This window comes from Bufo gargarizans, chromosome 1 (assembly GCF_014858855.1).
Source record: "Bufo gargarizans isolate SCDJY-AF-19 chromosome 1, ASM1485885v1, whole genome shotgun sequence".
Taxonomy (NCBI): Eukaryota; Metazoa; Chordata; class Amphibia; order Anura; family Bufonidae; genus Bufo; species Bufo gargarizans.
This window is the reverse complement of record NC_058080.1, coordinates 490372394-490396442: the sequence shown is the minus strand read 5'-3', so window position 1 is coordinate 490396442 and position 24049 is coordinate 490372394. Positions and strand designations below refer to the sequence as shown.

The following is a 24049-nucleotide window of genomic DNA, read 5'->3' as shown; positions in this document are numbered from 1 at the left end:
CTTCCGGGCGCCCGTCCCGGGGTGACGCTTTAGTAATCCCACTCCAGCACCAAGGCAACATCACACCCAAGGAGTACGGACGTATCTAGTCCTGAGCGGGACTCTAGGTGCGGCTCTGCCTGGAGGTAGCTCATGGAGGGAGGCGCCTGCTGTGAGTGGATGCTGGCAGAGAGGGCGGGCTGGGGAGGACAGCGCTCTCCTCACTAGTAGCGTCTGCGCCGGGGGGACTTTAGCGGCACTTCGCTACACGGCTGACCTCATGGACGTGCCGCCAGGTAAGATGGATGGAGCATGTTCTGAGGGGACAGTTCTATGTGCCCCGGTGTAGCGACATGTTCTCTTGGGTCCTGAGGAGACAGTGCCCGTTAGAACGTGCTGCTGGCATAGTCGTGGCGCCTGTCTGAGGTAAATGTCTCAGTACGGGAGGAATATGTCGCAGGACACTGAGGACTGTAGTGCTATATCCCTGCTTTACTGTTGAAACCATTTTAGAGTTGTGCTTTAAGGTTTGGGTCCCCACACACATCAATTAGGTATATATATATATATATATATATATATATATATATATATATATATATATATATATATATCTCTTACCACCTGCTATTTCTAATATTTTTTTTTTTCAGTTATTTTTTATTTTTATTTTTTTACACAGTGGCCCAAATTGACTGTTGTGTCTGGTCTGGAAACCGTCGTAAAGGTGGGGTTTCTACGCTGTTCTCTGGCTTGCTGAGATGCGCGGTTTTGTACCACGTTTCTAGAGTAAAACTGTACAAGCAATATCTGGTAGCGAGGGACAGCCCGGTGACATAGTGCTGGCCACCCGACATACTGCCTCAGGGACCTGATGTGCTGCAGGTCGCATGTGACTAATGCTCCTATTGCGACAAGTGACTCACCTGCGACTTTTTTAATTTTTTGGGAGAAATCACAGGTCTATAGAGGAGTCGCACACGACTTACACTAAAGTCAATGGAGTAAGGCCACAGGTATACGTTATTTAGGGAAAACCGGAGGAAACTTGGGCTGAAATGTCCCTGTCCTTCAAACAATCCTGCAAGCGTCTATGTCAGTGATGGTGAACCTTTTAGAGACCGAGTGCCCAAACTGCAACCAAATACCCGCTTATTTATCGCAAAGTGCCAACACAGCAATGTAACCTGAATACCAATGTAGTATATCTTCCATGTACTTTATCATTTAGCTATAATAGCTTAATAGCCTACATTCAGTGCGCTGCCTGTGCTGTTCATAGTACGTCCTGTGCTGATGAATGGCAGGAAAAGTCTAAAGCATATTGGTACGCCATAGACTTTTTCCAAGGCGCGGGTGCCCACAGAGAGGGCTCTGAGTGCCGCCTCTGGCACCCATGCCATAGGTTCGCCATCACTGGTCTATGTGAACGGAAAAATTTAAAATGTTATGGGTCCAGGAAGGTGGGGAGTGAAAAATGGAAAATGGCCTTGACAGGAAGGGGTTAAATGTATGAATTACACGCTATACTGAATCTTTTCCCATCATACTGCATACATCTGCTCTATAACACCGCGCCTGCAGACCTGACAATGTGACCTGTCCCTTTCTATGGAGGGGTACAGTGACTGTGATGTTGGCTATTGTGCCATCGCCCTTATTTCTCACTAGTCCGATCGGCTGCTCAGGAAATGTGTTTATCTCCACTCCGTTTTCTGATATCGCTCTCTCGCAGTGACGTCCGGCAGCTCCCAGCCTTCTTATCTGACTGACTTCTCTCTCCCTTTCAGGGCCCTTCCTCCACGTGAGTCTCTCATGCAGCCATACCCCCACCCTATTGCCCTCCCGTGGTTGCCAGGACAAAATCTTTTTGGAGCCTATACCTCCCCTAGCCTCACTCTAGATACATGTGTGTACACGGACACGTCCATAACAGGGGTCTCCGTTTTTGTATAATCCATAGAAGATGCAACAGGACCCTTCCAAACATTGCTTCAGTTCTTAAGGTTGGCAAACTTCCTCTCCTGGGCAGATCAATGAAGGCTGCCCGTTCCTTCACTCGCTGCTCTGCTGGGTCCCTGGATGTAAACTTCCTGTTTGACGTCACCCCAGCTGTGACTTTCTCCCCTTGTGTCATGACAAATGGCCATATAATGCAAGGGGAGCAGGTCACTGCTGGGGCGACGTCAAACGGGAAGTTTACATCCAGGGAGCCCCTCTCCCGTGCCATCAGCTGCGCCCCCTCCCGTGCCATCAGCTGCGCTCTGAAAAATAAAATGGAATCTACTTTACACAAATTTAATAATGTGAGTAAAACAGAAAAAGGTAGAAATTAGACTGGAGAGCAGTGTCTTTTTAGATCCATATATTTAAAGGTTTATTTGATGACGAATGTAAGAAATGAAAATCAGACATCATATAGTACATGACAACCTCTTTCTAACAAAGCTAGAACCAGCCCTGTACCTCACATGGATCCAGAGATCTCCCCAGTCACTGCTCCAATTGTTTTGTTAGATTTTTGTAAGGCTACATGCACACGACCGTGTGCCCCCCCCGTGGCACCGTGTGCCCCCCATTCACTTGAATGGGTCCGCAATCACGGAGATGCAGAACGGAGGCACGCACTACGGAGTGCTTCCGTGGTGTTTCTGGCTGTGCCTCCGCACCACAAAAAAGTAGCGTATGCACTACCTTGTTTGCGTTGCGGACTATCGGATGCAGATCGCGGACCCCATTCAAGTGAATGGGTCCGCGATCCGCATTTGGCTGCCCCACGGTCTGTGCCGTGCATTGCGCTCTGCAATTTGCTGTCCACAGCACGGGCACGGAGTCCTAACGTTCGTGTGCATGTAGCCTAAAGCTGGTAGTTCATGGGACGTGTCCGCCTTTATGCAGCTCTCTCCCTGTAACAGATAGAGCTGGTGGCATTTAATTGAAGGATGAAACTGAGCATGTGAGGTGGACAGAGAAATAAGGAAATGAACAAACAGCAGGTGGCGCTATACAGATAGCTTTCAAGTGGTTATACAAAATTTTTAACTACATTCAATTACAAATGTATTTAGATCCAGGTGCTGGTTTAAAAAAATGTAGAATATTTTTGTGGGACAACACCTTTAACATAATGGTGTGTATTAGGCTGCTTTCACACTAGTGTTAAAGTTTTCTGGTATTGAGATCCGTCATTACTGGGAAAAAACGCTTCAGTTTTGTCCCCATTCATTGTCAATGGGGACAAAACTGTACTGAAGTGAACGGAATGCTCCAAAATGCATTTGCATTCCATTCCGTTCTCATACCGGAAAGCAAACCGCAGCATGCTGCGGTTTTCTTTCCGTCCTGGCAGGCAGAAAGAAATCTGCCACAATAGAAAACGGATCCGTCCCCCATTGACTTTTAATGGTGTTCCAAACGGATCCGTTTTGAGTATTTATTTATTTTTTTGTAAATTCTTTATTTTGAGAGAATTTTCATAGTTAAAGTAACAGTGATACATATACTTTTGGTCTAATACAGATTGATACAAAAGAATATTTCGGCATCTCATATTAAGGCACATGTTGCAATTACAAGTAGTATGTACATGTGAAGCCTATTCCTATGAGTATGAAAGTTGAGGCCAATACATACACACCCAGTACAAATATAACTACAGTTAGCATGAGGGTACCTTTTAAATAAGATCTCATCTTTATAGTGGATGCCCCTGGAGAGGTTACCAAAAGGATTGTGTATCGTGAAAATAAAGAAATAAGGTATTATAAATTAAAACAAAAACAGAACAAGAACTAGGGTCATCATATAGCATCTAAGACCTTCCCTTTAGAGAGCTATAATATATCTATTGTTCTCTGGAAGGGCGAGCCAGATAAGAAGTTCCGGGTTAATATTGTTTGACAAGTATGGGCGATCATAAAATGAGTCAAAAGTTAGATACGTTTTACACCATGGGTGCTAACATAGGTATATAGGCAGAAGTGAAAAACATAAAAAATATAAATAAGGAATATCATGAACCTGAGTTATCTGTAGGTTTGTGTTTCCATTTTATAAAAGTCTAGCCAAGGTTGCCATGTTGCTAGAAAGGTTTTTCTGCATCCCCTATCCCATCCCACCATTTCTTCCATGAGACGGATTTGGTGAACTCTGTCTATCCACTCATTTAGGGTAGGGGGCTCTGAATCCCTCCATTTGGTGGGTATGATATATTTTGCAGCTGCAATCAAGTGTGTAATTAGGCAGTTGGCTTTGGGTTTAAAATCTTTCTGTGGTTTCCACAGTAGAACCAGTTCCGATCTGAGGGTTAAAGGCCTCTTACAAATTTTATTGATAGTGTCTTCAACACTCTTCCAAAACACCTTGATTTTATCACATAGCCTCCAAATGTGAGACACAGTTCCTGACTCCGTCATACACCTCCAGCACTCATCAGTAGGCGCAAGTCTAATGCTGTAAAGGGTTGAGTATTTTAAAGGGAACCTGTCATCAACTTCATGCTAGTGAGGAAGTATTGAGGCACTCAGGTTAAGGTTTTGCAGTTAAAGTATAGCTTCATTTTACATCAATCTGCATCATCCATTTGCCCAGTGGTACATATCAATAACAGAATATTTCTGACCGGACGTTTTGGTCACGATGGACCTTCATCAGCGGGTAAGTGGGTAAAGGCATTCCTGGCGCTGCTGGATACTCTGAAGAGCACATTGTGTATCAGGGGCAGGCGTTATCTTGTTGGATCTACATGCCTCCTGAGTAAAAACAATAAAAAAAAGCAGTAGAACTGTCTCTTCGATGTCCTGGATATACTGAAGACATCCCAGACCATGGCACCTGGTGTTGGTCCTGCGTGTCTTAGTGCTACACATGACGTGAGTAGGCGCTCTCCAGTCCTCCTGCAAAATCCGATACCGCCATCAGTAGCAAGCAATAGTGTTCAGTGATGAAAACAGGTTCTTGATACTACTGATGAATTTAAGCCACTTTCACATCTATGCTTTTGCTTTCTGGTTTTGAGATCCGGCAGGGGATTTCAAAACCACTGCAAAACGCTTCCGTTATACGAACGCAACTGGCTGCATCTATTCTGAATGGATCCGGTTGTATTATATTGAAAATGAAGAAACCAAGCAGTGTTTTTGCATGCGGCACGGGAAACTGAAGAAGTCAGATCCAGCACCAAAAACAATGTTAGTTAATGGTACTGGGTCCGTCCTGACACAAAATATTATCAGGATTGGTGTTTATGTGCCCGTGAGACCCCTCCATTGGGTTAGTATGGCACAGCAGTCCTGACAGCCAGAGTATGGGTGGACATTAGGAAAATAAAAAATGGCACTCTGGATTTCTTATCTGCAGTAGTAACATAGTTAGTGTATAAGGCCAAAAAAAGACATTTGTCCATCCAGTTCGGCCTGTTATCCTGCATGTTGATCCAGAGGAAGGCCAAAAAAAAAAAAACTGTGAGGTAGAAGCCAATGGGTCTGCAAATCCGGAGATACGGAACGGAACCCTACGGGAGCACTACGGAGTTCTTCCGTGGGGTTTTGTCCCGTACTTCCATTCCATAAAAAGATAGAACATGTCCTATCTTTTTGCAGAATGGCCGGATTGCGGACCCATTAAAGTGAATGGGTCCGCGATCTGCTGCCCCACAGATGGTGTTTGTGTATTGCGTCCCACAGCCTTACCTTTAAAGAATCATCTTCTATTTTTGTATACAAACCTTCTTTCCTCCAGACGCAGAGGCTGTCACAGTCCTGGGGATAAATAGCTGATGGGAGAGATCTCTGTACTGACCCCTGACATATTCATACATAGTAATTAGATCTTCCCTTAGTCGTCTTTTTTTCTAAAGTGAATAACCCTAATTTTGATCTTTCAGGGTACTGTAGTTGCCCCATTCCAGTTATTACTTTAGTTGCCCTCCTCTGGACCCTCTCCAGCTCTGCTATGTCTGCCTTGTTCACTGGAGCCCAGAACTGTACACAGTCCTCCATGTGTGGTCTGACTAATGATTTGTAAAGTGGTAGGACTATGTTCTCATCACGGGCATCTATGCCCCTTTTGATGCAACCCATTATCTTATTGGCCTTGGCAGCAGCTGCCTGACACTGGTTTTTACAGCTTAGTTTGCTGTTTATTAAAATTCCTAGGTCCTTTTCCATGTCAGTGTTACCGAGTGTTTTACCATTTAGTATGTACGGGTGACTTGCATTATTCCTTCCCATATGCATAACCTTACATTTGTCAGTGTTAAACCTCATCTGCCACTTCTCTCCCCAAGCCTCCAGTCTATCCAGATCCCTCTGTAGTAGTATACTGTCCTCTTCAGTGTTAATTACTTTACACAGTTTAGTGTCACCGGCAAAAATTGATATTTTACTATGCAAGCCTTCTACAAGATCATTAATAAATATATTGAAGAGAATAGGGCCCAATACTGACCCCTGAGGTACCCCATTAGTGACAGTGACCCAAGCTGAGTGTGTACCACTAATAACCACCCTCTGTTTTCTATCACTCAGCCAGTTACTTACCCACATACAGATGTTTTCTCCCAGTCCGAGCATTCTCATTTTATATACTTACCTTTTATGTGGTACAGTGTCAAATGCTTGGGAGAAGTCCAGTCCATTGATTCGCCGCTGTCAAATCCAGAACTTGCCTCCTCATAGAAACTAATTAGTACTAACTCCTTTATTGCTGCAGGCCCAAGGTAGCAGGGTACAGAGTGGGGAGCACTTTATAAAATACAGTACTGCTTTGTATAAAGACAATTATTGGAAGTGCTAGGGCGTCTACGTGCTCAGAGCAAAGCAGGAAATCAGAAGACGTTTCACAATAGAAATCATTTGGCATGGAGGAACAGGTGATGAGAATAAGAATTCCTGACCATGTTTCATCATGTTTGCGATTCTGTGGTGATTAGCTAGTGAGTCACCCTGTGACCCAATCAGGTCCGTGACTTCCCTGCTACACGATGATCTTTGGTTGCGCAGCAGACAGGGTCTCTGTGTGAGAGCATGATTCACTGTTATTGACACTGTTGGTTTGGGAGGAGTGCATGGTATTATACTGAGTTATACTGGCATAATGTGGTCCGACACACAGCATTATAAATCATTATTATACCGTGAGCTGCTGAGAAACGAGCAGTGTCCAGAATGGGGAATCGCGCTCACACACAGGCCCTTAAAGGGCTTCTGTCACCCCACTAAAGTGATTTTTTTTTTTTGGGCTAGTGAAATTAGTTATATTGCGATATATCACAATATAATTGTGTTACTTACTTTGATCCAGCAGTTTCGGCAAAAAACAAAGTTTTATAATATGTAAATTCGGTCTCTAACAGCAAGTAGGGCGGCTACTTGCTGCTAGCTGCTGCAGAAAACCGCCCCCTCGTCGTGTTGATTGACAGGGCCAGCCGGGATCTCCTCCTCCGGCCAGCCCTGTCGGCATTTCAAAAATCGCGCGCCTCTGTTGATTCGGTGCAGGCGCTCTGAGATGAGGAGGCTCGTCTCCTCAGCACTCCCTCAGTGCGCCTGCGCCGATGACATCACCGAAATAGAAGACGTCATCGGCGCAGGCGCACTGAGGGAGTGCTGAGGAGACGAGCCTCCTCATCTCAGAGCGCCTGCGCCGAATCAACAGAGGCGCGCGATTTTTGAAATGCCGACAGGGCTGGCCGGAGGAGGAGATCCCGGCTGGCCCTGTCAATCAACACGACGAGGGGGCGGATTTCTGCAGCAGCTACCAGCAAGTAGCCGCCCTACTTGCTGTTAGAGACCGAATTTACATATTATAAAACTTCGTTTTTTGCCGAAACTGCTGGATCAAAGTAAGTAACACAATTATATTGTCATATATCGCAATATAACTAATTTCACTAGCCCAAAAAAAAATAATCACTTTAGTGGGGTGACAGAAGCCCTTTAAGGGTGCCTTTTACATTAAAGACTGATAACTGTAAGCTGCAGGGCACCACCGCTTCTTCTCTTCTGCCTCCCTACCCTTGCATGTCTAATTTTATTTTTACAAAAAAATAATCATCTTTGTTTCCATACGGTATTTCCTATGCTGCAACACTGACCACAGTGCTCCCCTCTACCGTTATAGCATATTGTAAGGGCTCATGCACGTGAACATGTGCAGCCTGCAAACGGCAGATCTGCAATATATACGGGCACCGGCCATGTGCGCTCCAGATCACTTGAATGGGTCTGCAATCCACAAGATGCAGAGGTACGGAGCTGAAGCACTATGGAGTGTTAATGGGTCTGCATCCGCGAACTGTGGGCACGCAGCGGAAGCCCATGCGTAGCAGACCGCTATTTGCAGTCACGTACATGAGTCCTTAGCTGGAAAGAAGCTGGGCTGGCAGTAGGTGCACTATGCCCCTGTATACTTACCATATGTTCACATGATGGATTCTGAAAAAATGCCTCAAAAATCTGCCCCAAGAATGGGCATTTTTAAATGCACGGACACATGCAGCGTGCAGATTCCGCCCCAGAATAAGGCATGTTGCTTCTTTCCACGCGGAAAGTGCTGCTTGCTTCTAAAATGAATGACGGCTGTTTTAAGGCATTTTTAAAATCTTGTGTGAACTTGGCCTTACTGTTGGGGCAAGATAAAAAAGGCAGGCTGAGAAGCCTCTGCAGACCTCAGTAGACTTCGGAGACAGCATTTTCTTGGTGATGCTCAGTTAGAGGGCTGCTAAGGGAATATTTTACAAGCTGCTTTCTAATATAACTTAACATAATTACCTAATAAGGTGCATTAGATAAACTATATAATAAAAGAAATAAATGAAACTTCAGGCTAGGGCTACAAGACCACATTAGTTGTGTGACTATGTGTCACAGTAATGCTGTGTGCCATTCTTTTGTAATGATAGTCTATGGTGTCGCACAAAAATCCACCATAGACTATCATAAAATAAAGTTGCGCAGCACAGTTCGCAGTGTAGTTGTACCTTTTTGGCGTTGTGTAGCCCTAGCCTTCCACTACCATGTCTCTGGGCTCATTAGCATGGAAGTTATTGCTTGCTAATATCTGCTACTCTTATTCCGCAGGGCATACTGCGCTGTATAGCTTTTTACAGTATACCAAGTCACCCCATGGAGCACACGTATAGCAGTTTCTTTAGGAAATCTCCCACTACATCTGCACATAATGTAATGACTGGATTTTTCTGCCTGTTATTAGGATAGACTGAGGATCTTTTTATTGCTTCATATAGGTCTTTGTTGCTTCCTTTATTTTTACTCACTTCCTTTTGCTGCCTGCCCTGGCATCCTCTTTCCTAGCAGCGGAAATTGTCATCTGTCAGTGCACCGCACACTTCTTAGTAAGGAAATGATAGTCATACATTTGCAGTGTTCTGTGACATAGGCCTATTACCAGTATGATACCCGACCTTCCTATATTGGCATGGTGTGATGTATACGGTGTGCGGAATGAATGGAGCCAGGGCATCTTGCTCGCTTATTTTGGTTAGATATTCTGACAGGATCAAAAATCTACTTGGCATGTCGGCTGGAAGCCTTGAAAATATGAGCAGCATCTTTGCAGCCTGTCATTTGACAATGGCACTTTTAACCCATTCACTGCCAAGGACACATGTAATACAGCTTGCCGTTAGGCCTCTTTCACACAAGCAATTGTTTTCCGTCCGGATGTGATGCGTGTTGTGAACCTGAAATCTGCATCTCAACTGAATCCTGACCCATTTGTTTCAATAGGTCTGTGCACGTGAGCATGGTTCGTCACTGATCATACTTGTGGATGTTCCTCAGGTGGAGTCTTGTCAGGTACCACCTTGCCTCTAGTCAGCTTTCGATCTTTATGGCTGTTTCTCTAACGTATCCCTGCAATTTGTAAATTTCTTATTTAATCTATGATCTATAAACGGCTAATGTAGCTCCGTAATCCACCAATTTCATATTTAAAGGGGTATTCCGGTTGAGGGATAGGGGATAACTATTAGATTGGTGGGGGTCCTGCTGCCAAGACCCCCCCCCCCCCCCAACCTATCATGAAAACGCGGGGCCCCTGTACCCCCTGCAGCCTCCTGAAATGAACAGAGTGGCTGGTCATGCATGTGTGCGGCTACCCTTTTAATTTCTGTGGGAATTCTGGAGATCGTTGAGCGCTGTGCTCCAGTTCATGCTGTAATATGTAGGTAGAATGTCTCCCATATATGCCTCTTTACAGCCTATGAGCGTGTATATTTCCTAGGAAATACAGTAGCTACTAAAGCAGTATATTGTGCTGTGCACACGTGATGGTAGTAATTAGGGATGAGCATCCGAAGTCAATTTGCATAATACTTTGATACTGTACAGAGAAAGCGCTCCATACAGTATTAGAATGTATTGGCTCCTATGAGCTGAAGTTATCACTTCGCAATGTCTCGCAAGACTTCACATAATTACTTCAGAAATACATTTCTACTGTAAAAAAATATATATTTTTTCAGAACTCTGGTTCAGTTCAAAGGTACCACTTGAAACTGAACCAGAGTTCGGGAAATAGTTTTTTTTTTTTTTTTTTTTAAGTAGAAATCGATTTCTGAAGTTATTATGCGAAGTCTTTCGAGACTTTGCAAAGTGCTAACTTTGTCTCATAGGAGCCAATACATTCTAGTACTGTATGGAGCGCTCGCTCCATACAGCATTCAAACAAAGTATTATGTACTTCCAAAGTCGATTCGCTCATCCCTAGAAGTGATGTGCACATCCTTCATATTACATCGTTTTTCCATCCTCCTCTCTCCTTGAGTAACTCGCACCCAGAGTGTGAACAGCCTGACAAGAGGACCACTTAATCCGCAGTGGAAAATAGCTGCACTCTCTGGCATTGGGATTGTACAGCATTCTCTTATTCTACCAGAAGACATTGGGACTTAATTGAATTGCTGCTCCACCTACAAAATACAATTACAGCAAACTAGTTATTAAAAGACAGCACCTTGGTCAACAGCTTATATCCTTCCTGCTCATTATCTTACAAGTGGCCTCCAGCAGCCTGTTTTCTGTCTAGGAAACAGAAGGCAGGTGGAAAAAAGAGAACTTGATCTAATTTCCCAGTATATTGTATGACAGCACATACCTGCTTTAGGGTCCATTCACACGTCCGTTGTTTCTTTCCTGATCTGTTCCGTTTTTTGCGGAACAGATCTGGACCAGTTGCGTTCCCATTCATTTTCAATGGGTCCTGAAAAAAATGTGTGCTGTCCGTTTCCGTTGTTCCATTCCGCATGTCCGAAAAAATATAAAACTTGTCCTTTCATTGTCCGCAAAATCGGATCCTGGTACAATACCAAGTCAATGGATCCGCAAAAAACGAATGACATACGGAAACATTTTCAGGAACAACGGATCCGCAAAAAACGGACCGAAATTCGGGATATAGAAAAATACTGACGTGTGAATGTAGCCTTATGGTGAGTTTTCTTCCAGTAACTTGAGTCTGCTGCGTGAAGAAAACGCACCGAAACTGCAGGTATTTTGCCACAAAAACTGTATGTGTTTCTTTCAGGGTGGATTTGATTTAAATCGCTAGTCAGGCTTGATTTAAATCAGTTTTCTACATAAAGACTAATTCTTGCTGGTATAACTTATAATATGCAAGTAGATGAAAATTTTTAGAATAACAACTTTTCGTATTAGGTTGATTCTGTATTCATAGGTTTGTAGAAGTTAGGATTAAAGGGAACCTGTCACCGGGATTTTGGGTATAGAGCTGAGGACATGGGTTGCTAGATGGCCGCTAGCACATCCACAATACCCAGTCCCCATAGCTCTGTGTGCTTTCATTGTGTAAAAAAAAAACGATTTGATACATATGCAAATTAACCTGAGATGAGTCCTGTCCCTGACTCATCTCACGTACAGGACTCGTCTCAGGTTAATTTGCATATGTATCAAATCGTGTTTTTTTTTTTTTTTTTTTTACACAATAAAAGCACACAGAGCTATGGGGACTGGGTATTGTGGATGTGCTAGCGGCCATCTAGCAACCCATGTCCTCGGCTCTATACACACAATCCCAGTGACAGGTTCCCTTTAAGGTCTTTTTCCCAACTCTGTCAATGTTATAACATTGTTGCTGTGAAGAAGAGGCATGTGATCTCTGCTGAGTCAAATACAGTTTTGAGAACTGCAAAAGTAAACCAAGCATCTGTGATAACATCTTGTAGGCAGAGAAACTGCCCAATAATCTTACAAAAACCGCTGGGTGAGCATGACATTGTGAATGGACAAAGGGTAACTCTCCTTAGGGAGAGAGCACCTTAATCAGTGTGAGGAGACTTATAGGCCATACATGCTCCTCTGGAATTCTGGGAGGGTAGGGATGCAAATGAGCTCTTAACAAGCTGTGCCTCTAATGCCACCAGATGTAAGGCAGCTATCCTATAAGTCAATGTTCAGGCTAAGGCCTCATGCACACGACAGTTTATTTTCACGGTCCGCAAAAACTGGGTCTGTGGGTCCGTGATCCGTGACCGTTTTTTCGTCCGTGGGTCTTCCTTGATTTTTGGTGTCCGCCTGGCCGTGCGGAGCAGAACGGATCCGTCCTGAATTACAATGCAAGTCAATGGGGACGGATCCGTTTGATGTTGACACAATATGGTGCCATTTCAAACGGATCCGTCCCCATTGACTTTCAATGTAAAGTCTGGAGTTCTTTTATACCATCGGATTGGAGTTTTCTCCAATCCGATGGTATATTTTAACTTGAAGCGTCCCCATCACCATGGGAACGCCTCTATGTTAGAATATACTGTCGGATATGAGCTACTTCGTGAAACTCAGATCCGAAAGTATATTCTAACACAGAGGCGTTCCCATGGTGATGGGGACACTTCTAGTTAGAATACACTACAAACTTTGTCCAAGACTGCCCCCTGCTGCCTGGCAGCACCCGATCTCTTACAGGGGGATATGATAGCACAATTAACCCCTTCAGGTGCGGCACCTAAAGGGGTTAATTGTACTATCATATTCCCCTGTAAGAGATCAGGGCTGCCAGGCAGCAGGGGGCAGACCCCACCCCCCCCCTCCCCAGTTTGAATATCGTTGGTGGCACAGTGTGCGCCCCCCATCGGGCCCCCCCTTCCTCCCTCTAATGTTAGAAATCGTTGGTGGCACAGTGTGCGCCAACCATCGGCCCCCCCTCCCTCTATAGCAGTAACAACATTGGTGGCAGTGTGCGGCCTCCCATTCCCCCCCCCCATCATTGGTGGCAGCGGAGTTCCGATCGGAGTCCCAGTTTAATCGCTGGGGCTCCGATCGTTAACCATGGCAACCAGGACGCTACTGCAGTCCTGGTTGCCATGGTTACTTAGCAATAGTACAATAGTAGAAGACTCGTAGTTACCTGCTTGCTGCTGCGATGTCTGTGTCCGGCCGGGAGCTCCACCTACTGGTAAGTGACAGGTCTGTGCGGCGCATTGCTAAAGAACTGTCGCTTACCAGTAGGAGGAGCTCCCGGCCGTTCAGACATCGCAGCAGCAAGCAGGTAAGTATGAATCTTCTACTGTTGTACTATTGCTAAGTAACCATGGCAACCAGGGCTGCAGCAGCTTCCTGGTTGCCATGGTTACCGATCGGAGCCCCAGCGATTAAACTGGGACTCCGATCGGAACTCCGCTGCCACCAATGATGGGGGGAGTGGGAGGCCGCACACTGCCACCAATGTTGTTACTGCTATAGAGGGAGGGGGGGGCGATGGTGGGCGCACACTGTGCCACCAACGGTATTCAAACTGGGGAGGGGGGGGGGGGGGGTCTGCCCCCTGCTGCCTGGCAGCCCTGATCTCTTACAGGGGGATATGCCGCACCTGAAGGGGTTAATTGTGCTATCATATCCCCCTGTAAGAGATCGGGTGCTGCCAGGCAGCAGGGGGCAGTCTTGTACAAAGTTTGTAGTGTATTCTAACTAGAAGCGTCCCCATCACCATGGGAACGCTTCTGTGTTAGAATATACTGTCGGATATGAGTTTTCACGAAGTGAAAACTTAGATCTGAAAAAGCTTTTATGCAGACGGCTCTTCGGATCCGTCTGTATGAAAGCAACCTACGGCACAACGGCCACGGATGCACACAACGGTCGTGTGCATGAGGCCTTATTTTAAGAGCTGAACATTGACTTATAGGATAGCTGCCTTACATCTGGTGGCATTAGAGGCACAGCTTGTTAAGAGCTCATTTGCATTTCTTCCCTACCGTTGTGAATGGAATTTATTTATATAACATATACAGCCTTATTCTACATAATTAAAAAACTAATCTTTATTTCATGATTGAATAACCTTTGGATGGTAATATATTTTCCTCAAAAAGCATTTTATAAAAAAAAATATCTTTATAAAAAAATTTTTTTTATATATTATATTATATTATTTTATTTTTATTTATTTTTTTATAAGTCATTGATTTTTATCCACCCTGGTTTCTTTTAATAGAACGTTTAAACTTTTACCCCAATGCCCATACATTTTCTGGGGGCAAAAAAGTGTCTCATCACATAAATAAAATTCTAGATATGTCTACTGAATTTTAGCCAAACATTAATGTAAAAAGATAGATCGATCTACTTGACAAAACATGTAAAAGTATTACCTGAGTGGAAGACGTTCATATGTGTCACTTAAAGGGGTTTTCCGAGACTTTAGAACTGATGAACTATCCTCAGGATAGGTCATCAGTATCTGATTGGTGGGGGTCCTAGACCCGGGACCCCTGCCAATCAGCTGTTGGAGAAGGCAGCGGCCTTCTCTCTGCTTTTCCTAGGCCGAGTGATGACATGTTCATGTGGCCTAGGCGCAGCTCAGCCCTGTAGAAGTGGATGGGGTTGAGCGCGATTCCAAGCACAGCTCTGCTATACAATGTACAGCTCTGTGCTTGGTGAGCTGAGAGAAGGCCGCGGCGCTCACAGGAGTGTCTTCTCAAATATCTGATCGGTGGGGGCCCCGGGTGTCAGAACCCTACCGATCAGATACTGATTACCTAACCTAAGGAAAGATCATCAGGATTAAAGTCTTGGAAAAGCCTTTTGTCTGCATGCACATATCTTTACAAAAGCAGCAAAACAAAAAAGGCTAAATCAGTCTGAGTCCAGATGCCAGTAATTTGATGCTCTACTTCTTGTGTCCTCACCCCTTTTGTAGAGAAAAATATTGCCCTTAAAGAGGACCTTTCACTTGTATAAACTATGTGAACTGAGTATGCTGCCATATAGAGCGGCGCCCGGGGATCTCCCAGCACTTACTATTATCCCCGGGCGCCGCTCCGTTCTCCCGTTATAGGCTCCGGTACCTTTGCTCCTTAAGTTATAGTAGGCGGGTCTTCCCTTGTCCTGTGGGCGTCTCCTTCTCCTAGGCTGCAGCGCTGGCCAATCGCAGCGCACAGCTCACAGCCTGGGAGGTTTTTTTCTCCCAGGCTGTGAGCTGTGCGCTGCGATTGGCCAGCGGTGCAGCCTAGAAGGAGACGCCCACAGGACAAGGGAAGACCCGCCTACTATAACTTAAGGAGCAAAGGTACCGGAGCCTATAACGGGAGAACGGAGCGGCGCCCGGGGATAATAGTAAGTGTAGTGAGATCCCCGGGCGCTGCTCTATATGGCAGCATGCTCGGTTCACATAGTTTATACAAGTGAAAGGTCCTCTTTAATGTGAGCATCTACCAACATAACCAAGGTCTACCATGCTATTCTGTCTGGCAGAAAAGACTATGCAAACTGCTAGATAGGGAGGGTGCTGGTGACAGACCGTGTGAACCCGGCCTAATTACACCTGCATCTAAGTTTCTGGCTAGAATATAATACCAAGAGCTCTTCTATTCTGGTCACACTTAATTAAGTGACAGTGGGGAAAAGCTGTAGTGATCTCTTCCTAGAACTGCCTGGAAAGACAGCCGTCTATGAATTCCCTTGGATTGTAATTATTATCTGTCATTTCTGTAGCGTTGCCGTATGTGTTTTGCCCATTGGCCGTATACCGCTTGCTGCCATGGAACGGTGTCTTGGGCTTGCCTAATGAGAACCTGCTATGGAAACTATTACTAGGCTGATTCCTCTAGTCCTGAGCCTCGTGCTGCATCACGGTAATATGCAGATAATTATCCTCTGAACGCACAATGCGCTGGAAACGCAATGTGGCCGTAGAACTTCTTCAGTGCTACAGCTTACCGCAAAGTGTGAACACACCACAAACCTTACCACATCAATGTCACATCCACCTTTTTAAAAGTCCACTTTCAGACAACAGTTTTTGTTTTCCTTTAAACATATCCATTTTTACTGAGGAACCGTGTTACAATGAATGCGTTAAACAGATACGTAGGCTGTGTTACAATGAATGCGTTAAACAGATACGTAGGCTGTGTTACAATGAATGCGTTAAACAGATACGTAGGCCGTGTTACAATGAATGCGTTAAACAGATACGTAGGCTTCTATCGAAAAACCATACCAAATGTGCATACACTTTGTATAGTTGGTGTAACAACTACAATATTCCATCCAGCAAAGTAAAAAATAACTAATAAATCTGAAAATGGAAAGAACATCCAAATGGGTGCCATTTTTGGAATGTATCCAGGTTTTCGAAAAAACGGATTCCTTGCTGATAATAAAAAACAAAGGGATGTGATTCCCCCTAGGCATTTTAACACTGCCAGGCTTTTCTTAGGGGGGGTGTGTGTCTGAATACCTGACAGTATTCAAATGTATACCACCATGCGTCCATTCACTTTAATGTGTATTCAGAGGCTTTTAGAGGGGTGTAATATAGGGCCTTTTTGGTGAACTGCAGGAAGTATTACTGGTTTGTCTCACTGTCTTTAGTGTTTAGAGCCCTCGTACATTATATATGAGCAAACCTCTGCTTTAATGTGAGTTTTAGCTTCATATGTTTATCTTGATGCATTTTTTAAATTCTGTTTGTCAGAAAGTTACATGGAGGTGGGCATTGGTTGTCAGCACCCCATCAAGGCAACCACAGTAATAAGGCGGTCTGCTTTCAGCAGAGATATAGGTTTTGAGGACATACTTACTTTTCAAGGAGTAACTTACAGATTACCAGCTTTTTGGTCTGTCCAGCTTTGGTGATTTCATGAAAATACATGCTTGTAATTATAGTATTAAAGGGGTTTTGCCCTAGGATATGCCACCATTGTCTGATAGGTACGGGTCCCACCTCTGGGACCTGCACCTACAATGAGAACAGAGCGGGGAAATGGCCGGAGGGTGCACTATGCATGCGCAGCCGCCCTCCATTCATTTCTATGGGGCCGCCGAAAAAAGCCGAGCGCTGGCTCGGCTATTTCCGCTGCCCCATAGAAATGAATGGGAGCAGGGGCTTCATGTGCGCTACCATTCACTTCTATGGGAGCAGCGATTGGCAGTGGACGGTGGTGCTCCAGCCACAGCTCCATTCTCCGTGTAGGTCCCAGAGGGGACACCTGCACCAATCAGACAATGGTGGCATATCCTAGCTATATGCCCCCATTGTATGTGATGAGAATACCCCTTTAAGTTCTATGTATGAACCTTTTTAAGGAGGGTTGGTCGATATGACTTTGTGCTTGGGTCACACTTTATGCCATTTTTTGTGAAAATGCCATTTTGATGAAAATTGACGGTGTCTGTGTGTATAAAGTGCTGAGTGGTATTTTGGTGTGTGGGTTAGGGCTCATGCACACGACTATATGAATGAGTTCACATCCCTTCCACACCCATTCATTTCAGTGGGGCCGCAAAAGAGTAGGCATTTTCCATGATAGCTGTAGCCATGTGTGGTCCGCAAATTGCGAAGTGCACATGGGCCAATATCCGCAAAACCCTACGGTCGTGTGAATGTAGCCTTTTTTTTTTTTTTTTTTTTTTATATGTAATTTAAGTTTCATTTGCACATGTCAAAACTGAAAATTGCCCTGCCTACCAGAGGTGCAAACTGTCCAACACCGCCCCTTCCCTATTCTGTGTGTGAAGAAACTGAAAGTTTCCAGGGACTGTTCTCAGACATGCTAGCTAAGGCCGCTATTTAAACATACACTGCAACGGGTACAATCAGCTAGCATGTCTGAGAACGGTCCCTGGAATTGTCTGTAGGAAACTCGTCACTTATATCATATCCTTCATTGAAGGGTCTCCTTCACCGGTGTAGCGCATAATGGCCCACATCAAGACATTGCTAGAAAATCCAGAGTGTAGGCCACGCACATAGTATGAATGCCATTAGACTAGATAATACAGGACAAGAACTGTGTCCCTTATCTCAAGCCCAGTATGCTATTGTAACCTATGTATGAGTGCGTAGGAATGCCAGAGCACATTTTGCAATCAGTTGCTTAGCTGACATAGTGGCATTTAATTAGGAAACTGAAGAGAGATGAGGAGGAAGGTGGAAACCTGTCAAAGCTGCATCTGATGTTATGAAACCTACCATGCGGCTTAACCTCTCATGTGCTAGTTTTCTTTATACTTTCGCAGATTTAGTACAACACATACTGTATTGTAGTGTCCCAGAATAAATGTACCCACATCATATCCTTCATCATAAAAGCAGCACAGTCACAGTAAGGCTACTTTCACACTAGCGTTCGGGTGTCCGCTTGTGAGCTCCGTTTGAAGGGGCTCACAAGCGGCCCCGAACGCATCCGTCCAGCACTAATGCATTCTGAGTGGACGCGGATCCCCTCAGAATGCATCAGTCTGGCAGCGTTCAGCCTCCGCTCTGCTCAGCAGGCAGACACCCGAACGCTGCTTGCAGCGTTCGGATGTCCGCCGAGGCGTGGGCATCCGTCCAGACTTACAATGTAAGTCAATGGGGACGGATCCGTTTGAACATGGCACACTATGGCTCAATCTTCAAACGGATCCGTCCCCCATTGACTTTACATTGAAAGTCTGGAACGGATCCGTCTGAGGCTACTTTCACACTTAGAAATTTTTTAACAATATAATGCAGACGGATCCGTACTGAACGGAGCCACCGTCTGCATTATATGAGCGGATCCGTCTCAGACGGATCCGCTCTGAACGCAAGTGTGAAAGTTGTAACTAAACTTTAAGAATAAATTACGGTAAAACTGCCTGCATGTAATGGTGCAGTAAGGTACACCTCAGGGCTGCATTGGTGGTGCAGAGGTTACCTTAGATAGCCAGCCACATTGGACCCCGCTGTCCTTTCTCTGAATAAGAGGCACTGAGCAGATCAAAGGAGAATAACTTGATTTTCTTTAATTCCTTTACTTAGGAGTCCAGTGGGTGGTCCTACTCTGTAATTGGTAGCTTTCCTCTATGACTGTGTGTGCGCAGAGAGAGAGGTCCGTCACTGTGTAGGACCACCCATGGGACTCCCAAGCCGAGGTTCAAACTGAGTTATGGCTCATGCACACGACCTCACCGTGCTATGGGGTCTGCAAATTGCAGATCCAAAAAACACAGCAGATGCCGGCTGTGTGACCATGATAGAAATGCCTATTCTTGTCCGCAAAACGGACAAGAATAGGATATACTCAATTTATTTTTTAATTTTTTTTTTTTTTGCGGGGCCACAGAAGCAGTGGATGCAGACAGCACAGCTGAGTGTTGTCCGCATCTTTTGCGACCCCATTGAAGTGAATGGGTCCAGATCCCAGCCCCAAACAGTTGTGTGGAGAAATATTACTTGATCTGCGCAGCTCCTTCTCTGACATTTTGCCTGCAGATCAGACTGCATGATTGATATGACAGGTGCATTTTAATGGGATCTATGGGGGCCCCAGCAGTTGGACCCCAACCAATCCCCAAGCTAGTGGATAAGACTGTATTGTGGCCAAGTGCACAAGGCCTTAGCCTGACACTGTAGCAGCAGAGCTTTCCACATAATTATGTAATTATTTATATATATTTTTTTTATATGGACATATACTGTGGATTTGTGGTTTTAAAATTTTGAATACCCCCCCATATTTTGAGGAATCTGAAAATTTGTTGGAAAGCAGAAACACTATTAAATTGAAAGCCTTTTTAAGGAACGTTGCCTTTCACATCTGGATAAATATTAAGTTACTAGGTAACCTTACACTTTGCAGAAAGGCAGCACATATTCAGCTAGTGCTGAAAAAAAGCCCTTTTCCTTGCTGACATAAAGCCCTGCTTTCATACCGGCCCGCTGGCTGGCTGCATGCTTTTAGAAGTGAATAATGCAGCTGTTCTGGGCTGGGGACACCTCACCCGCATGTTGCCCAGCTCGTACCACCCTGATTTCCCTCTGCAGTATTCTAATGCCGTTCAGTAACGGGGGCTCGATGTTCCATGGCTTTCTCTTGCTTCAGTATTATTTTTGGGACGGTTGGTCTGAGCTATTGTCATGTCAGATGTATTTTAGCCAGGGTGTATGCCCACACACAAAATGGCATCTGTAGTGTCCTAGGTGACAGAATGTCAGCTTTTGCCATGTGCCAATTAGCTGCATGGAACACTGCGTTTTTGGCCTCAGAGAATGCACCTTTGCATTACCAGCCATAATGATTTAAAAATGAAACTTTTAAGTCATTTATAAGCAGTATTTAAGCCCATGGATGAGTGTTATACAAATGTTTAATATTGCAGTCATAGGAGTGCTACTTTAAGGGGTAGATGCCTCCTAATAAATTTGGCACTCTATGCACCCGAAACTCAAACCAACACCAGCGCACAGACCCCACACCCTTACAGATTTACTAGAATTTCTAGAAACTGACATCAATTATAGCTCAAGCCTTTTCTGGTCCAGGGTCTGCCATGCACCTCTTCATAAAACTTGCCATGCCTTTCTCCAGGACACTTTTTATTCTCACTAGCGTGTGAAACGCCAGTCTGCAGAAATTGCCCCTATTAAGTGGCGGTTACTGCCACTTTTGCCTTTAGCTTCTCTGCACTTTGCGTAGACCACATTGCAGATTTCATCGGCAGATGTTAGGGTAGCCTGCATTCTGTGAATGGATAGAGCTGATGGTCGTCACCACAGCCTCTCCGTTTTTTCCATTCAAAAACTAAAGGCCCTGTAAAAAGTGCTGGTTTTCTGCGGACAGTCGCAGCACAGCCACTCTGTAAAATCGGATTTTCTTGCTGCTGTTTCCTCTGATGACTATCCCTACTGTTTTTAGGCTCAGTACACATGATGCAACAAGCGTGTGAGGCCGACTCACTTCAAAATCCTGTGGGTGAGGTTTCAGCTGCGAGTAGTGTTGAGAGAACTTGTGTCTTCAAGGTTCGGGTTATCTAAGAATTCAGTTAAGGATTCCACTACCACGTACCATAACTTATGGTCCGTGGAAGCGGAATCCATCAAGGAATTCATAGATCACCCGAATCCTGTATGCCAAACTTGAAGACACAAGTTGCCTCAACACTAGCTGCGAGCACTTGTTGCCATGTGTGTCCATACCCCATATGAAACTTTTTAAGTAACATATGCATGCTAATGAATTACTGATGGAATTGGGTTCTAACTGATGGTAAACCCAGCTGGTCTGTGTAGAAGCTGGGGTGAAAAAAACCAAACTAGTGCTGTTAGCGAACCAGTCAGACCATCTCTTGTATTTTATGGTTTTCTCTAAAAATGAAAGTTGGAATCTGGTTGTAAAGGGGACAATATCTTTATAATGTGCTATCTACCAAACTGCAATGGGCGAGGCGTTCTACAGGATATAGTGTGCAGTCAATTATATGCTTAGCTACTATAGTGTTGTATCTATTAGCACAGTACAATATGTTCTCTGTGGTCACACGTGTCTGATCTGTCCTTTTCTTTATTTAGGATGTATATGGTCCATATTGCCAAGAATCCCATAACTGCGGCCGTCCTCTGCTGAATGACAGAAAGAAAGGGATATTTTTCATCTCCTGTGTTAAATGTGCTCAAGATTTTGAGATGCTGAAAAGAAAAATACGCCACTGTAAAGTCAGACGCATAGCCTTTTTGCTCTTTGTCGTACTCACTGTAGCAACCCTGACAGTGGTGAAGAACCACAGCAAAACGTCAGGTTTTACCACCAGAAACCTAGAACTTGGAGGGGAGAGCCCCAGTAACAATGTGAACTGTACAAAGATCCTAAGAGGTGACAATGAGGCGCTAGAGGGGGCTAAATTAGAGCTCATAACTGTGAAAAATAGGAAACAACAGCAAAGTCTGACTGAAAATGACTACATAAATATGACCAAAGACTGCTACTCTTTCACCCGAGATCGCAAGTATATTTTATATCCACTTAGCAATGAAGAGCGGGAATTCCCCATAGCCTATTCCATAGTGGTCCACCATAGAATTGATATGCTGGAAAGGCTTTTACGTACAATATACATGCCTCAGAATTATTACTGCATCCATGTCGACAAGAAGTCTTCAGAAGCTTTTGTGGCCGCAGTAAAAGGAATTGCCTCCTGTTTTGAAAATGTCTTCATAGCCTCCCAACTGGAGAATGTGGTATACGCATCATGGAGTCGCGTGCAGGCTGATCTCAACTGCATGAAAGATCTTCACCGTGCCGATGCCCCGTGGAAATACTTAATAAACCTCTGTGGCATGGATTTTCCAATGAAAACCAACCAAGAAATGGTACAGCTGTTAAAAGCATTGCAAGGTGAAAACAGCCTGGAAACAGAAAAGATGCCGCCACACAAGGAGGTCCGCTGGAAGAAGCACTATGAGATAGTTGCTGATGGTATCAAGAAAACGGAGGTTGACAAGGCGCCGCCACCATTTGCAATCTCAGTGTTTTCTGGCAGTGCCTATTTTGTGCTCAGTAGAGCATTTGTTATCCATGTCTTGGAAGATGACAAAATCAGAACGTTTCTCGATTGGTCTAAGGACACTTTCAGTCCAGATGAGTTTGTATGGGCCACTCTGCACAGATTTCCAGAAATGCCGGGGTCCGTCCCAGCCAATAGTAAATACGATGTTTCGGACATGAATTCCATCGCCAGGTTTGTGAAGTGGGTGTACTTGGAAGGAGATGTCACTAAAGGAGCCCCATACCCACCGTGTAGTGGAACTCACGTTCGCTCCGTTTGTGTGTTTGGTGCAGGGGACTTGCAGTTCATGCTGGGGAAGCATCACTTGTTTGCTAATAAATTTGACGTTAATGTGGATCCTGTTGCCATTCAGTGCCTAGAGGAACATCTTAGGCACAAAGCGCTGTATCCAGAAATACATGGGTGATCTATGGACAGCCGTGATGCTCTGAATACACACATTGTTGTTGCACAGTATTTTTTTTGTATACTGCAGGAGTATCTTTAGAAAATGTATTCCAAGAATTGTGCAGTGTACAGTGAAGTACAGCTGGGGAGCTATTAACTCCGTAGGAGTTGTCGTGCAATAATTACCCGGCTGCTTTATTACTCCCGTCTCAACATAAGTGCCTTCTCTGTGATACCTAACCTCTTTACTGTGCACCTGATACGGGACCGCTGCCAATCCATCTGAATGCCATGCATATTTTCTACTATCCTTGTCAACAATTTCCTGTTACATTTTTGTATTGTTCACAGTGCTGCAAATACTAAGTACTTCAGTGCCCATGAAGGACACACAGGGCCTTAGTATTTTGGCATGTTTAGTAGCAGTTCTTTGCAGGTACACCAGTACTAGCTGTAACCATTATTTGGGGTGGGTTGAATTCACATAAGATCCGGATGAATTTCCGTGCGTTTCTGCACCATATCCGCACTGCACCAAAAATCCACAATATCTGACAGAGGTTTTAGGTGCGAATTTGATGCGGTTTTGCCGTAGATCTGACCCTTCCATTGAAAAGGGTGAAATCCGCAGCTAAAAACACAAGCAAAATTGACATGCTATTAAATTTGATAACCACAATGCAGGTCAATTTCCACACTGAAAAAATGCGCAAAATGTACATGTGATTAGTGTAATCTCATATGCTTTGTTGGTACTGTAATTTTTTTTTTTTTTTTTTTTGTGGAAAAACCATACATATTCCACACCTTAGGGTGCCTTCACACGCAGCAGATTTTGTTGCAGAAAATTTCTGCCACCATTCATCTGAATAAGGTTGTTTTGGCAGCAAGCA

The 24049-nt window shown here is 44.6% G+C and overlaps 1 protein-coding gene across 4 annotated transcripts; it reads left to right on the top strand.

Annotated features, from left to right (window-relative positions):
• On the top strand, positions 1 to 23846 carry GCNT1 (glucosaminyl (N-acetyl) transferase 1). Of its 4 annotated transcripts, XM_044273889.1 has the most exons (3): positions 16 to 275; positions 9726 to 9794; positions 21775 to 23846. In XM_044273889.1, the coding sequence occupies exon 3, from the start codon at positions 21889 to 21891 to the stop codon at positions 23173 to 23175; it is 1287 nt and encodes a 428-aa protein (XP_044129824.1). In that variant the 5' UTR covers positions 16 to 275; positions 9726 to 9794; positions 21775 to 21888; the 3' UTR covers positions 23176 to 23846. The 4 variants fall into 4 exon arrangements, 3 of the variants coding, with proteins under 3 accessions (XP_044129824.1, XP_044129817.1, XP_044129809.1); XR_006387240.1 differs by lacking the exons at positions 9726 to 9794; positions 21775 to 23846 and adding an exon at positions 1770 to 2105 and having other exon boundaries at positions 1 to 275; XM_044273882.1 differs by lacking the exon at positions 9726 to 9794.
• The last annotated feature ends 203 nt before the right edge of the window (positions 23847 to 24049 follow it).